This window comes from Cryptomeria japonica, chromosome 3 (genome assembly GCF_030272615.1).
Source record: "Cryptomeria japonica chromosome 3, Sugi_1.0, whole genome shotgun sequence".
Classification (NCBI taxonomy): domain Eukaryota; kingdom Viridiplantae; phylum Streptophyta; class Pinopsida; order Cupressales; family Cupressaceae; genus Cryptomeria; species Cryptomeria japonica.
In genome coordinates, this window is record NC_081407.1 from 288438307 (window position 1) to 288451792 (window position 13486).

A 13486-nucleotide genomic window follows, 5' to 3' on the forward strand; every position below is an offset into this window, starting at 1 on the left:
CTTTTGAAGTTCATCGAGGCCCAAGTCTATTTGATAAATCATCTTATCGATGAATCATCGACAAGTCTCTTCGATTCAACAGGTGTACCATTTCAGTAAAACTAGATATTTCGGGGAGAGGTTTATGTGTACATTCGATGGCTTTGGTTTGGGTGATAACTTTTAGGTTTTTGATGTCGGTGGAAGTTTCAAGGATTTACCAAAATTCTTAAGGGCATGCTTGATATACTTAAAGCTTTCCCATTACACTCAATAAGAGCCTTTATGGCTCTCGTACCATTTTCTTAGGATGGTAGCTCCCAACGATCCCTCTGCAGAAACATTTATGGAATCTGCCTCATAAATATTTATTGAGTTTATGCTCTTTGATGGGTAATCATTCTTGCATTATGTATCTGGAGTTTGTTCCTTTTGAGACTAATATTTTGAGTTGTGTATCATAACAGGGTGACCATCCAGGCATGTATGATATATTGTATAAGTTTCCTATTCAGTTTTCCTTGTACATTCTGGAGAAAGATTTTCTCAAGATTTTGTGTAGCATAAGGAGCAGAGCATGCTTAACCATGTGTTTCAGGAATTGTAAGAATTGCCGCCCACAAATGATAGCATCACCCCAAGAGATGGGCAATCGGCTACTCAACTTCACACAGAGGATTTCTAAACACTATCTTCATTATTTGGGACAAGTTCCTTTTGTGATCTTGCATCTTTATTTTGTATTGCATTCTTAGTTTTTCTGATCCTTGAAGGATCTGGGCTAGACCGGAGGTTTTCTTCCCTTAATTCTTTCCTACCGGCGCCCACACCAAATGGAGGTGTAGATGTAAATCTATCTATTTTTAAATTAATAAAATTCTTTGGCCTTGACCTTTTATCGATAAAAAAAAAAATTAATAAAATGATAAAATATAATATAGTACAATAATAAATTTTATTTTTTTTGCTCGGTAATAATTTATATTTTATGAATATTCAAAGATAGTGATACAAAAACATAACAATATCTACCATAAAAGTTCACAAATTTCCCCAAAAAAGACAACCCCCACATCGAAGACGAGTCATTACAAAATGCTCCCATATGAATATGACAGCTACGCTTTCAAAAAACAAACTACCCCAAACCACCTCTATCTTGCCAATCTAGGAAGTTAACAAAAAAGTGGATAACCACTATAGACAAAATTCCCCAATTAACTACAGGTTCATCAACTCACTATCTTCGCTTGTGTCGCAAGCCAAAATCTTCATCAGTTTTTTGCTTTTCGGTCTCCCTTCGCTTCCTCGGACGTAGCACTCGCCTCGTAGTACCCTCTGCTTCGGCCTTAGCAATCTTTATAACTGCATCCAATTCTTTGATTTCTACCATGAGCTTTAAGGTTTCCCAGCCATGCTTCGCCTCTGCTTTGTGGTGCACCTGACACAGACCTCTCGACCATTTTAGAAATGGAATCAAACCTATTTGGCTACCGCACACATCTGCCTCCATGCCTTCTCACACATCAAATCCTACACCGGACAAAACCCACTCCAGAAAAAATTCCATCCCTACCTGAAAATCCTCAAGAACTGATACAATAATAAATATTTTAGTAATAACATATTAATTATAATATTATATATTATACCTTAGGAATAATATTAAGTTATAATAATTTACAATAATAATATATGAATATAGTTTTGGCAGTCATTGTATTTACAACATCAATAGTACTTCATATTCATTTACTACAAAATAATCTTACCATGATTGTTTCCCACAAAAATAATCTCAAGAACAAGGAATATATAATAAACAAATAAATATTCTTAAAATGTAATAAAGAAGAATTTATGCGAACATACTCTCCTAAATTATTTCTAATAATGATTAATTTTTTTATATTATATTGTGTAGATGAGATTTGAAGCTAGTGTTAAGAGCACATTAGGCTATTGTTAGATAAGAGAGGTTTAGGTTTAGGTTTAGGGTTAGCTTTAAGGTTAGGATTCAATTCAACTTACAATTCAATCAAGGAAATGATACAATTAGAGCTAGGATTTAATTGGGGTTAGCACTCACTCAACATGTTATGGTTCATGTAGTATTCAATTAGAGTTAGGGTTCAATTAGAGTTATGGATAGAGTTAAACTTTAATTAGGGTTAGATTTAGGGTTGGAAATAGGGTTTGTTTAGGTTTAAGAATATGTTCAAGTAGGGTTAAAATATAGATATTTTGGTTAGGGTTAGGTTTAAATTAGGGTTAGGTTTAAGGTTAGTATTCAACCTAGGTCAGATATTGGTAAGTGTTAAGGTCTAGGGTTTAATTAAATTTAAAATTAGGGTTCAATTTGGTTAGGTTTAGGACTAGGATTCACATAAGGTGATAATTAGGGCTAAATTGTGGTTACAGTTCAAATAGGGTCAATTAAGGTTAGGTACAATTGGGGTTTAATTACAGGGAAATATTTGAGTTGGGTTAGGGATGAGGTTAAACCAAGGTTAGGGTTTAATTAGACATAGTTAGAATTAGGATTAGTGTTAGAAATAGGATTATGAATAGGGTTATAATTATGGTTGGGGTTAGAATTAGAACAAGGGTTAAGACTTGAATTATAATTAGAGATAATTGTGATTAGGGTTAAATTAGGGTTAGGGTTGTAGTTCAATTAGGGTTAGGTTTAAGGTTAGTGTTCAATTTGGGTTAGAGTTTAGTAAGGCTTAAGGTTTGGGTTTAATTAAATTTAAGATTAGAGTTCAAATACCTACGCTAGGGTTAAGGCTGGGATTCACTTTGGGTTAGGTAAAGAGTTCGATTAGGTTTGTAGGAGTAACATTTGATTTAGAGTTATGATTGAATTAGGGTTAGGGTTCAAGTTCAATTAGTATTAGAGTTTAAGTTAAATTAGGGTTAGGATCAGGGTTTATAATAGTTAGAATTAAGGTTCTATTATAATTAGGATTAATGTTAGAAATAAGATTATGAATAGGATTAGAATTATGATTAGAATTACAATTAGAGTTAGGGCTAGGGTTAAAATTAGAATCAAAGTTAGGTTTCAATTGGAGTATGGTTTAGGTTGGGGTTCAATTAGGGTTATGATTTGAGTTTAAATAGGGTTAGAGTTAAGGTTACATTATAGGTCAATAAGGGGAAATCTTTGAGTTAGGGTTAGGGTCTAATTAGGATTATTATTAGAAATGTGATTACAAATAGGGTTAGAATTACAATTAGAGCTAGGGTTGGGTACAATTAGGTTTGGGGCTAGGCTTAAGGTTCAATTAGAGTTAGGTTTAGGGTTAAAGTTCAATTAGGTTAGGTTTAGAGTTTAATTAGGGTTATGGTTATGGTTTGATTAGGGTTAGATCTCAATTGGGTTTAGGATTTACTTAAGGTTAAGGTTTAAATAATAGCCAATCAGGATTAGGGTTCAATTAGAGTCAGGGTTAGACTTACAATTAGAAAAATGATTTATTTAGGGTTAAGGTTAGGGTTCAATCAGGGGTATAAGATAAGTCTTTAGGTTAGGGTTACAATAAGGTTTTAATTAGGGTAAAGGTTAGTGTTCGATTAGGGTTAGGTTTAAGATTAGTACTCAATTTGAGTTATGGTTTCCTAAGGGTTAAGATTAGGGTTAATTAAATTTAAGATTATAATTCAATTAGGATTAGAGATAGGGTTGGGGTTCACTTAGGGTTAAATTATGGTTATAATTTAAATATGGCTGGGATAATAGTTCAATTAGTGCTAGGATTTATGTTTAAATAGGGCAAGCATCAGGGTTTATTTTAGTGTTAGAAATGGGATTATAAAAATATTATAACAATGGTTAGGGTTAGAATTAGAAAAAGAGTTTGGGTTAGAATTATAATTAGAGTTTTGATTATGGTTAGGGTTAGAGTTCAATTAGGGTTATAGGAGAAATGTTTGATTTAGGGTTAAATTATGGTTATTGTTACATTTTAATTAGGGTTAAGGTTTACAAAGGATCAGGGTTATTATATTAGGATTAAATTACAATTATAATTAGTGTAACTAGGATTCATGGATAAAGTTAGAGTTAGGGTTGAGATTCAATTAGTATTATTAGGGTTAAGGTTAGGGTTAATTTTCATTTAGGGTTAGGGTTTAGTTAGTATTATGGTTATTGTTAGGGATAAGGTTAGGGTTAGGGTTTAATTAAGTATTAAGGAACTAAAATTAGGGTTAAGGTTAGTATTAAGGATAGTTTGGGCTCACAGTTAGGGTTATAGTTTAATTAAAATTATATTAGGGTTAAATTATTAAACCCTAATCCTACCACTAACCATAAATATATCTCTAACCCTGACCCTAACCTTATCCTCAACTCTAACCCTAATCCTAACACTAACCCTAATTCTCACTCTAATCATAACCTTGATTTGTCTTTCACCCTAGACCTAATCCTAATTCTATCTCCAACACTAACTTTAACCCTAACTTTAACCATAACCCTATTGCTAGCCCTAATTTTATCTATAATTCACTAACCCTAATCTTAACCTACCCATAACCCTATTGTTAGCCCTAATTCTATCTCTAGCACCAACCCTAACATTAACTTAACTATAACCCTACTACTAATCCTAATTCTATTTGTAACCCTAACCCTAACCTCAATTATTGTTAGAAATTAGGTGTTGTACACCTTGCATAATGTTTATAATGATTTATTTATTATTATGTGTGTGGTGCACCTAGGGGGGTCTAGGTGGATGTGCATCACAAAGAGTTAACATTCTTGGGGCCACTTTATGTGTTATGTGCAACATTGAAAATATATTTAATGTGGGTCTCACACTAGGAAAATGTATTCGATTTGATATTGGAGAAATATTAATAAAGTGAAGGCTTAGTACTCAATATTAAATGGGGTCAATGGTTTTGTAATTTGTTGGTTTTGGTCACATGGTTTTATGTAATGCTACTTGGTGGTTTCGTGTGTTATTGTTTCTATAAAATCAAACACAAGGGTAGTTGTCTAAGGTTGGCTAGTTAGGGTTGCGAGTCTTTTTTTTAAGAGTGCTTATATGAAGCATGACATCAAATGTGTAGATTCATTCCTGGACACATGGAGGATGCATTGGATAGGATTCATGTTTTAGAGATATTCATGGAGAATTTGAAGATATATTGTAACATTATGTTGTTAATAATACATGCATCACTAATGATTTTTTGAGGTTGAGTATTTCCCTCTGAAGGGTTTTCCCATGGTATATATTATGTTATCTTTAATGGATATGTTGTCTATTCTCTTGCATATGGATTCTAAATACTTGTTTGCATAGATTTCTCTTTTAGGCTATGTGGAAACTGTCATTATGTGGCTACAAATTTTTCTTTCAATTCTATCTCTAACGCTAACTCTATCCCTAATCTTAACACTAATTGTAACCCATATTCTATCTCTAACCCTAACATTTACCCTGTTTTTATCTTCAACTCTAACACTAACCCTAACCCTAACTCCATCCCAAATATTAATTCTAATCCTAACTATAACTCTTATTTATCTCTTACCCTAAATGTAACCTTAACTATAACCCTACTACTAATGCTAATTCTATCTCTATCCTAAGCTTAACACTATTCCAAACTCTTAACTCTATTTCTACCCCTAGCCCCAATGCTAACCCTAACCTTCTCCTAAATCCTAATTCTAATCCTAACCCTAAATCTGTTCTAACCCTAACCTTATCCCCAACAATAACTCTAATCCTAATCCTAACCCTAACCCTAATTCTATTTTAAACCTTAACCCTAACCCTAACCCTATACGCGCACACATGCAAAAATATATCCTTCTCATGGTGCTTATTTTTTAATCATTTTCTCACATAAAAATGTAACAGGTGCCTCAAGAAGGATATCCCTCAATGTATTTTATATATATATTATTATAAATGTATATATGGTAGTACATAATTCACAAAAAGAGATGAGTGAAACGAAACCATGGCCTAAAAAACACCAAATCCCCAAAATAAACAGAAGTGGACACATCACTAAGTAGCATAAGCTACACTAATGAAAGGAGGGGGTCATTATCAAGGGTTTCCCCCAACTACTATAAGCAACCCAACCATCAAGAATGGGCTCTCAATTCATGATGGTTATTCTTTCTTCTCTTCTTCTTCTTGATCAATAAGAGATGTGGAACAAGGGAAATAATGAAATCTAATCAAGATAATTTCTAGTTGTCGTGTCAATTAAGAAGGCTACAAATGTGCTAAGAGAATAAGATTGTCCACATGGTAGGGAGACCAACCATGCTGTTAGAATTGAGAGAGTCCTTACCCATGAGACACATCTTGAATGGACACACTTACAGAACCATGACGATGTCTTTGCAGAAACGATAACATGTTGATAAGAAAATGTGATACATGAACAATGATACAAAGATCATTCATTGAATACTCAATAAATATCCACCCTTAAAAGAAAAAATTATTATAATATACTATATTGAAAAAACTACATATCTATATCATTTGATAGTTTTCAGTATTTTACATATTTAGAAAAAAAGAAAAAAGACCAAAAAACAACTAGGAGAAGAGCATCAGTTACAACTCATGTTCCAATAACCGTTCACTCCCTGCACACCCAACCCCCCAATTACTAATTTTAAAGAAACAAAAAAAAAACAAAAAAAAACTAAACGTCCGTTAATTCAATTTCACATGTACCAATAGCTGCCCATTTTTTAGTATTTTTGGACCATAATCAACCCACTTGTGCATTGCTATTAGAATATTTGTACATAAGTGTTGACAATTTTAAGTGTACGGTTGTTGGAGACATCTTTAAGCAATTATAAAAAAATACTTTGAAATGTGTACTTTTTGACTATTGTGTGTATAATAGATCACATAGCATGCATCGTTACTACCCCTAATGTAGAACAATAGCTATAAGCAGCTAAATTGCCAGTGATACACCTCCTATTAGAATGGAAGAACTCGGGTTTCCAAAAGAACTTAGGGCTGCTGTTCACAAACTATATGAGCAAGTTAGAGCTAAAATCAGAACTAAAGATGGAATCCCTGAATGTTTCAACAACAACATCGAGGTCAAACAAGGGTGTCCTTTATCTCCCACATTGTTTGGCTTATATATTGATAAACTTGAAGAGTGGTTAAATAATACAAATGAGGAAGGTATCCAGTTGGCAGGATACGTGGTGAAATTGTTTTTATACGTTGATGATCTTATTCTTATTGCAAAATCTGCACAAGGTCTCAGAGAGCACTTTAAGGCTCTTGAGTTATTTTGTCAGGAAGTTTGGGATGCAAGTGAATACCAACAAGACCAAGGTCATGATCTTTTCTTTGAAAAAGAGGCAATAGTAGGTTGACTTTATATTTGAGGGCAACACCTTGGAAACAAGTACTTAGGAATTGACTTCCACAATAAGCTCAACTGAGAAACATGTAGATCAAAAAGGATACAAGGGGGTTGAAGAGCTTTATACCTTCTTCAAAACAATTGTAGGAAAGCGGAGTTGTGGGATTGGAAGACTAAGAAAACTCTTTTCGGTTTGTTAGTGGTTTCAACTATCCTTTATGGGTGTGAAGTTTGGGGTAATAACATGTCAAACCTCAAATGGAGACAAATAGAGAGAATACAAAAGCATCTAATCACTAGCAACCTCAAAGTCAAATCAACAATACCATATGAGATCCTTTTGGCTAAAGCTGGTATGTACCCAATTGAGGCTTCGACGATCTTTTGGTTGTTATGCTACTTAAAAAAGGTGGAAAGTATGGATAAGCACCGTTGGCCCATCTTGATTGTTGATGAAAACTTAAGTCGTAGGAAAAAGACTTGGAAGAAACAAAATAACAAGTGGATGAACAAGTGAGACATAAATTTGCATGACTGCCCCAGTAGTAAAGAGGAGACAAAAAAGTGGGTCTTAGAGAAATTTAGGAATGCCATGTGGATAAACCAGCTAGGCAGGAAAAAAACGTACAATATTAAAGAATTCAACCCTACTTGGGCACATGAGGAAAAAGAATATTTGAGATCCGTGATCAACGGTAAGGCCAAAATTCTAATTGCATAATTAAGGACTAGATCTCACCATTTGAGATCTGAAATTGGTTGATGGAAGGCATCTAAAGAAGAGTGTGAAGAAAGAACATGCCTGTTTTGCAGCAAGAGGATTGTAGAAACAGAATGACATTTCATTATGAAGACATTTGCAGCCAGTTTGGTAATGAATTAAAAGTGGACAGTCTGAACGAATTTTTTGAAGAGTCAAGACTTCACAAAACAACGAACCTCTTAATCAAAATTCACAAAAAAAGATCCAGCATGGAAAAAATCTGAAACTGAGATAATTTAAACTTGTAGATCCGTTAGACCGTTGGATCTCATAGACGTCATTAAAACTCACATTCATTCATTTTCATTATCCCAGTGAATATTTATATTGCCCTTTCCCCAGCAGCCACGTCAAAACAACCCCGCCCCACTTTTAAAAAAATGAAAACGAAGTAACACAAAAAGATACAAACGTTGAACGTCCTGTCTTACACGAGATTGTTAAACCCTAACAGCGGCCATTGATAAACCCTTCCAAATCCATGCTCATTTTAAAACCCCTGACGTCCTTGCTAATCATTCCTGTTAAAAACCTTTTTAGTCATTCTTATCTCATTCCAAGTAAAATTTCTATTATTTACCTTGCTGTGGAACCGAAAAATTGAGCTGAAATGCCTCTTCAAAACTTGAAAGATGTCTTCACTGCATTTAGTCCTTCAGCAGATTTTCTCGCCATTACTACAGGCGATGGGCGCATCAAGGTATTTTTTTTTTTCTCCCTTTTTTCGTCTTTGTACGGTTTTCTTTTCTTAAGTCGTGGGGGTTTATATTTCTTTTGGATGTATACCAAAAAATTCTAATACAATAGTAAATCAATTGCAGTGCAATGGGTTTTTTCTTCGTGTTAAATAATATATATTAACTATTAACATTTTCGACTTCATGAGCACATTGATGGTAAACTTTGTTGCGCCACGCGAACTAGTTTGAAAATCCTTTCACAGGAGAAGATAATCGCCTAAAGGCACCGCAACCGACTTGGTCTCGAATGTGTAGGCTATGTAATACTGTCCTTCTGAAGTCTTCCCTTGACTGCCAATGTCCGGCGAAGCGTCAGCCATCTCAATTTGCTTGAAAGTTGTTTTACCATTTCAAACAGATCAGTTTTGCTTTTGCTATTGTATTTCAGGCTCTGTCTGACTTTTTATCTAGTGGTAGAGCCAGTAATGATTTCGGTCTTCTTGGTGTTTGTTTCTACTTAGAAATTCCCAGAAGCCAAGTCCTTTGGGGATGGTATGAAGCTGAATTTTATCTGATTCTTAATATGATTGGTGGACAACTGAGAGCAATTGAATGACAAAGAATTGTTGCAAAATGTGACGGCATTGATGTGGTGGACTACTGTATGATTTTTTTGGAAAGGAAAGTATCAAGAAGATCTTTCCAGCCCAGCATAGAGGATTTCAAGATGCTTGGGCAAGAATTGGCTTTAGATATTGAGTCAATGCCTTAAGGCTTAAGGGGTAAAGCGTAAGACTGAAATGTCAGCTGTGTTGGGTTTTTGAGGAAGACTTCAAACGTAACCTATTCAAAGATTGATGTCACTTGCAGTTCTTTGAACTTTGAAGTAGTATAGGATGCATTTCTCAAAATAAATAAATAAAAACCACAAAATGCCATTGGCAGTGACCATCCAGCTGAAACTACCATCCCACCGAAAAATTTATTGCCTTCATGACGCTGAAACACAGACATAAAACCTCATATTGCATTATTTTAGATGCAGGTGGCCTGACTTATGTACACAATGACTGCCCTTAAAATATTCCTAGCTCTTCATGTCCTGCAAAATAGTTAATAATTTTTTTGTAGATGCTGCATAGCCAAATGTTTTCCGGATCAATTTAGTAAAGTTTAGGTGAAACAGAAACAATAAATCAAATAAAACTAATACATTTACAAAAAAAGGATTTTGGAATCTCTGTATTATCATTATTCAAATTTGATGTTTGAAACTTTAGAGTTCTTTAACGGAAGTTTTTGTGAGAAAAATTAGATGGAATTATATGATGAATATAATCGTATTAGATTGAGAAATAGAGACGTTCTATGAAGTAACTGACATGCTTGATCTTCTGCTTTTCCACATCCAAAAGTTCCGTAAATAATATGTTTTTGAATGGTTTTAGCCCCAAAATTGTTACTTCTAATTGTTGAATTAGTGGGATCAATGCTTCACTTAAGAGCAGTCCCAGTCCTTCATACTTTTTTAGGTCTTCTGATCATCAGGATTCTTATCTACCTCCAATTCTTTGCTTGCTCTATGCTTCTTGGAAGACTCCGCCTTGAAGATAAACCCTGTGTCTGTTAATGCTACTATGATATTCTAGCTTACAGGAATGCTCTGCTGATGCTGACTTCTTCACCCTTCAATTCATGATTTCTGTTATGCCTTACTCCCTCCTAATGTTGAGACATGGACCAGCTAGTACTCGAACCTAGGACCTTCCATACGCTGCTGGAGTGCTCTACCACTGAGCTACTGGCCCCTCTTGGACCAGTCCATTGTTAGTCCAGGTGTGGCTTATTTCCAACACCAACACCCCCCCTTAAGCCACACCTCTCGTGTGCTTGGGGCTCCTAGCCTGGACCTGGCTTTGATACCATGTTGAGACATGGACCAGCTAGGACTCGAACCTAGGACCTTCCATACGCTGCTGGAGTGCTCTACCACTGAGCTACTGGCCCCTCTTGGACCAGTCCATCGTTAGTCCGGGTGTTGCTTATTTCCAACACCAACACCTAACCTGTACTCATCTCCCTGTATCACTAACTTATTGTTTCTCACACAAGCATTGGATCAAGTAGGCAACTCCACATAAACATCTGTTTGAGGATCTTTTCTTTTGTTAAGCATGTAGAAACACGCCTGATGTTATTTTTCCCTAAAATTCTTTGTATGATCTCTGTAGTTCACCCTACATATGACAGGGTAATCTGGGGCCCCTCCATCTAACTTTCATACCTGAGGCATAATCTCAAATGCTAACCTTATGAAATTCCCCCTTATAAACATGACTTAACATTGGTGCTCAAATTGGAATAATGAGAAAACAAAGTCACAACGATATCACCACTTATCATAATTCCATTCTATGGTAGCCTTAACATCATACATCTAAAAGATTACCAAATATATTGAAAATTTGAATGGCTACAAACTTACATCTATTCATTGTTTTCTATTTTTTTGGTAAAATGCAGTTCATAGTATTTAGAGTGCTGATTATAGATTTTAATTTTTGGAGATTTTACTTGACCAATCTCCCCCAAGGAAATTGAACAGGTTGGTTTTTTTAATGGGCAAAATTTGCTCTAAATTTGTTTTCATAGGCCTAATAGTTAATTGTTGAGATTGGTTTTGATTTAATTTATATTTATTTTCTGAAGTAAGCTGCTTTGCCGTATTCAGATATGGGACACAGTAAATGGTCAGATGCAGAGTGAGTTTTCTGACATTGCAGCTTCAAATCTTGGCACATCTAATGGCCACCTGTCTGTTGATTATTCCTGCATGAAATGGAGTCCAAACATGGGAAAAAAGGTATTGTTTGTTCCAAGACTGTAGCCTAAAATCTAAAGTAAACTTTCAACGAGTGTCATAACTCTTTTTGGCTGCAGAAAAAGAAAGGGAAAAAATCATTACTGGTTTTAGGTACTGGCGTGGGTGATGTTTTAGCTCTAGACCCTATGTTGGGCGAGGTCAAATGGAGATGCAGTGACTGTCATCCTGGGTACGTGTGTCCTTAATCTCTGTTACATATGGTAATTAAAAAGATATACACAGTTTACTATCATAAAATTCCACAAGGATGCAATATTGTGAAAAGAACCTCAAAAAATCTAAAATAAAATGACATTGGTACAGAACAACCCAAAAATGTACATTATATTAGCAGGCTATCAGGAATGATATTAGGCTTAACTACCCAGGTAATTGCATCTTTAAAATAATGCATGCAATCTCAAATTAAAACTACTGAACACTGCCTGCAGAATTATATGTTGCAGGAAGATGTACTATCCAATCCTTGGGATGCGTCTTGGGGCCTGGGATGCATAACTGGTACTGGGGATGTCCCATCCATCTCTTCATGCATTTCTCACAAAAGCCCCAAACATGAAAAAAGTATTGGTCATGATTTGTGTCATAAGATCCAAAGGGTCTGTATCATGTGAGAGCTTTGGCTGTTACTTTTCATTTTGCAGGCAGTGCTGATTTCTCATTTTTCCCGTTTTCCATACACCCTTTTCCTCACTGCGCTGCCACACAATGCAGTACATGGGAAACAAGGGATTCTGCATTCAAGTCTTTACAATCACCACATTGACATGAGTTGTAGAAGTGTCACAGAGGGCAGGCAACATATTATATGGAGGCTATGGGACAATGTGTCATGGCAAGAGATTTTGTGGAGGCTATGCTGATTCTGCTTTGATCACACCTGGAAAATGAAAATGATATTAAGTTACAAAAGTTCAAAAAAAATACTGGCAGTTTCCAACATATAATAGAACTCCTAATGATTTTGGTGTTTCAGAGCCTTGCAATTCTGTATATGATTTAACCACCATTGCCTTTGTCTTTGTTGTGCTTTTGCCTTCCAAAGTCAAATGACCTTTTCAAGTTTTCACATTTAATTTTTGATGAACTGTCACATATGAATTGCCTCTTGTTATGAATTAATTGAATGAGTATTTATTAATTCTTTTAATTCAAAGAAAGACAATTATTTTTTTATCATTATGAGGTTTAAATTAAATGTATATTTGTCTGATTTTTAATTCAAATCAACCTGGTTTTAATCATTTAATTTCGAGGTCACAAAGTTCATAGGAATCTATTATTTTAATCTTTCAATAATTAATATTTGTATATTTATTATTTATTATTAGTCTCCTGGCAACACTGATAATCTCTATACTAAGAAGTTAATGCCTAGAAATAATTTTCTGAACAAGTAAACATACTTTTATACATCCTGTTAACACTATGAGACTGTAACCTGCCAGTTTGAAAACTTGTCTCAGCTGCAACAAGGGAGTTGTCTCTTGGTTGTGGGACCTATTCCTTGAAATAACATCAGAACTGCAATGATAAAACACTTACCTAATACTAATCTTATCTATTACTGATTGGGATGAAAAGTGAATGAAAGGAACTAAAACAAAAGGATGTGATGCACCAATAGTTTAGAAATCACTCATCTTGCTCCAACAAGCACAAAAAAATATTAGGAACAGACAATCATTTGCACAAGTTCCATTTAAAATGATATCTAAAGGTCCAAGGAAAGGATATGCAGCTGTAAAAGGGACAAAATGCATACAATGTACTTGAAACAGGTTAAAAGAGGGTGAT

At 34.8% G+C, this 13486-nt stretch overlaps 1 protein-coding gene across 1 annotated transcript in view; it reads left to right on the plus strand.

Annotated features, from left to right (window-relative positions):
- The first annotated feature begins 8394 nt into the window (after positions 1–8394).
- LOC131068529 (uncharacterized) overlaps positions 8395–13486 on the plus strand; it is a 36988-nt gene continuing 31896 nt past the window's right edge. Inside the window, exons 1-3 of the mRNA XM_058003723.2 lie at positions 8395–8825; positions 11537–11668; positions 11746–11858. Of these exons, the coding sequence (XP_057859706.2) occupies positions 8736–8825; positions 11537–11668; positions 11746–11858 (335 nt within the window). The 5' untranslated portion in view covers positions 8395–8735. The remainder of the gene's footprint in view (positions 8826–11536; positions 11669–11745; positions 11859–13486) is intronic.